At 34.6% G+C, this 3949-nt stretch overlaps 1 protein-coding gene across 1 annotated transcript; it reads right to left on the reverse strand.

Moving 5' to 3' along the window:
* Window positions 1–401: 401 nt before the first annotated feature.
* Window positions 402–959, reverse strand: LOC116020388 (acanthoscurrin-2-like). Its single transcript, XM_031260864.1, has one exon. It carries the CDS (start codon window positions 957–959, stop codon window positions 402–404), a length of 558 nt encoding a protein of 185 aa, XP_031116724.1.
* Window positions 960–3949: the final 2990 nt, after the last annotated feature.

Raw genomic sequence — 3949 nt, forward strand, 5'->3', positions numbered from 1 at the left:
CTTAAACCAATTTAAGTGATTTTTTTTTTAGTACTACTTATTGTAGTATCTGTTCATCTATATACTTTCTCAACTTGTTTAAGCATAAAAAGAGAAGGTATGGAAATTTAAATATAGATGTGTCATCACACTACATAATAGTAGGCATAATGTCATTAATTAGTCAAATATTTTATTTCCACTTTGCAGTATTTCATGAAACATGATCCCAAATAGGGATGTTGATAATTACACTACCCCCAAATAGCAGGTGTAAGCTAATTAAGCTTAATTTAAAAAGAGAAGGTATGGAAATTTAAATAGTCTAAATTGGGAAGGTGGTTTTGAAGTGAAAATTTTGCATTGAATCAATTGTTCCCTGCTTGCGCCTATAAATACTCACATTTACACACACTCTTCAATCACCATATATACCAGCAAAAGCAAATTACAAATATTTTGTATAATTTCTCGAGTATGGCTTCCAAAGACCAAGCCTTAGCTATCCTCCTACTTTCCCTGCTCAGCCTTGCATCCTTCTCCCTTGGCACTTCAATTTCACTACCTGTACTACCGCCTTGCCTTGGCGGCGGCAATCCACTTCCGACGATGGCCCCACCGCCACGCAATCCACCTCCAATGATGGCCCCACCGCCACGCAATCCCCCTCCGATGATGGCTCCACCACCTCGCAATCCACCCCCCATGATGGCCCCACCGCCACACAATCCCCCTCCGATGATGGCCCCACCCCCACGCAATCCTCCTCCGATGATGGCCCCACCGCCTCGCAATCCACCCCCATGATGGCCCCACCGCCACGCAATCCCTCCGATGATGGCCCCACCCCCACCGCAATCCTCCTCCGATGATGGCCCCACCACCTCGCAATCCCCCCCCCATGATGGCCCCACCCCCTCGCAATCCCCCACCGCCTCGCAGTCCACCTCCGATGATCCCACCGCCTCCCAGCAACACATGCCCTAAGAACACAACAGAATTAAAAGTATGTGTTGGTTTACTAAATCTGGTGAAACTTACAGTAAACATTCCTCCCAATGATCCCGCAAGGGATTGCTGCACCTTGATTCAGGGACTTGTCGATTTAGAAGCCACTGTTTGTCTTTGCGTAGCAGCTAAGCCTAATCTTCTCCAAATCATCAATCTCCAAACTACTATCAGTCTTGCTCTCAATGTTTGTAATCGCAATGTTCCTCCAAATGCTATCAAATGTCCCAATAACTAAACGCCCGCCCGCCCGCCTATATCATTCTATACAACGCCTGCCAGACACATTCACAGATGGAATAGTAGAATTACACACACACATATATAAATATCTAAATAAATGAGTTTAGTGATGAGTGATATGATAAACTAAACTCCTTTTACAATTTCATGTATCTTTCCCTACTTTTAATAAAAGCCAGGCCTTAACGGAAAAAAAAAAATTGTTGGTGTAATAATTTATTCAAATGAATGGTTGATATTATTTGTATTTAAATATTTTTAAATGATTTTCCTATGTTGCCCTTAATTATTATTGACTTCTCTCAAAAATAACCCTTGTTCCGTTAATTAGTTGATGCGGGTCCGTTAATTAATGTTACTGTTGATTATTAACCATATATACTCAAAAATGAATGGTTGATATATTATATTTCTTTTTCAACTATTCATGTTACACCATATATACATTATAACCATCAAAAATGCTTTGTGTTGTCCATATATTATTTATATTCTCTATTTGTTATAACAATATTTTGAGCCAAATTTCAATACTGTCATTTATAAATAGGGAATTAGTAATTGGAGGGGATGGCACTCAAAAAGGTGCTGCTGCAATTTTCAAGGTATTCATAAAAGTGTTTTTTCTGTTTTTCCCAATCAATCCATAATTATTGCATTTATTTTGTTAGTTGTGATTATACTTAATTTGTGAAGGAAGTTACAGAAAGTTGCAACCTTAAATTTTAGTAACTTTCATATTTGTCATGCTCACAGAATTTGCTTGGGCTTGAATTGATCAGTTTAGTTCTATGTGAACAGAAATAATTAATACTTTTTCAGGTGCAGAGGCAATTATTACACTGAGCTTGTTGAATGTTATACACTGAGCTTTGCAAACTCACATTCTTACACTTGTAAAGAAACTTCTATTGGGGATTGTAGTTCATAATCTTGTCGTGTAGTGTACTTGTACCAATTTTCTGCTCACTTGTTGAATGTTATACACTGAGCTTGTTTTTTTTTTTAAAAAAAAGTAAAGACAAACAGAGTGTTTACTTTGACATTGCAAAAAATGGGGTTTTTTCTTCTTCAATGACCACATGTTACATGAACATGAACCATGAATGTATAGAGGATGCTGAGCATGTGTTCAAGAAAACCGTGGATAAAGAAGATGTGGCGTTCACTGCGCAATTGATGTCAGGCAAATTCTATGTTTTGCACTTATGCTTAGTTTTACACAATAATTTAATATATGATAGCTACCATTAATTTTTGTACTGATGACAGCTTGTAGATTCAACTTGTTTGGATAAAAGGGAAAATTAGGTTTAAACATCGCAACAAAAACACATGGTACATTGGATGCAGTCATTGTATGAAAAAGATTAACGCAAAAGTGACAAACAATTTCACTGTTTTGCATTGTGATGAAATGACCGCAGTGGAAACACCACGATTAGTAGCAAATTTTATATACATTTTATTTAGAAGAAGCTAAGTATCAATTGAATCATTAAAAAAAAAAAAATACAACAATGCTAATCTAAAAAAAGCATAATAGGTGTAAAATGGACGTGAAAATTACTTATGGAAGTGGATGCCTTAGCTTGTTACATCCATGTTTGGGAAATGTGCTGAACAACTATTACTCTTAACTAGCAAACAAGTTATGCAATTGAAACAACAGGTACTACCCCTCTTCCAACCACAAACACTCATGTTTTACAGTAAATTAACCTATGACTAACTACATATGAATCTTGCAGGGTCAACAACTAAGAATTCAAAATAATGAAATATCAATAACCGCTTACAAGATGAAGAATACATAATACAATTGAGGTCTCAATCCTATACACAGCAAGACAAACACATGGTATCATATGTCATAACATCATTGCACGAATCATTCTCATTGATCTGACTACCACCAGTAAACAAGATGCAGTAAAGACAAAAAACTAAACTTCACTAAAGATGGAGAAGATGAAGACAATTCCGAACATCAGCAAAAACGCACTAAGAAAAATAATTAATTTAATCTTCTCAAATTAGTACTCTTTATCCAACTGTTTTCTTCCTAGACAGGCAGCTTTAGTTAGTGGTTAATTTGTTTTTACTTACTTTAGTTATAATTTAGTTATTTTCAATTTCTTTATCTTTTATTAAAATAACATATTTTAACATTTTTCTCTCTCATTATTATATGACTACTTTAACCAATTAAGCAACATTAATTTAAAAATACTCATTGGGCATTAATCTAATCGCGCAACGCGCGTGTCATAACTAGTATCACAATATATATGAATGAATACCGAAATTACCTATAGTTATAAATTATTTAACCCCTCTCCGTCCTATTTTATTTATGTCTAGTTCGGTTAACAGATAGACTTGGGGGAAGTTTTTTTTTTTTTTTGGGTGTACCCAGGGTTTGCACCATATCCCCCTCGCAAAATTGTAGGTACCTCTTTGGGTGGGATAGTATTAGTATTAGTATTTAGAATTTATATATTAGCATTATGCCTAGAGATTTAAGGCTTGGCGGAAGTTCTTTACAATTCAAATTTTCATGAGATTATGTTTAGTATTAGTATTTAAAATTTATATATTTAGAAACTACATTAAAAGTATTATTACATATATATATATATATATATATATATATATATATATATATATATATATATATATATATATATATATATATATATATATATATATATATATA

The sequence above is a fragment of the Ipomoea triloba genome, chromosome 5 (assembly GCF_003576645.1).
Source record: "Ipomoea triloba cultivar NCNSP0323 chromosome 5, ASM357664v1".
In the NCBI taxonomy this organism is placed as follows: domain Eukaryota; kingdom Viridiplantae; phylum Streptophyta; class Magnoliopsida; order Solanales; family Convolvulaceae; genus Ipomoea; species Ipomoea triloba.

What these genes read in the sequence shown, in the direction of transcription:
- LOC116020388 (XM_031260864.1), bottom strand. Translation starts at nt 959, where the DNA reads ATGTGTTGCTGGGAGGCGGTGGGATCATCGGAGGTGGACTGCGAGGCG.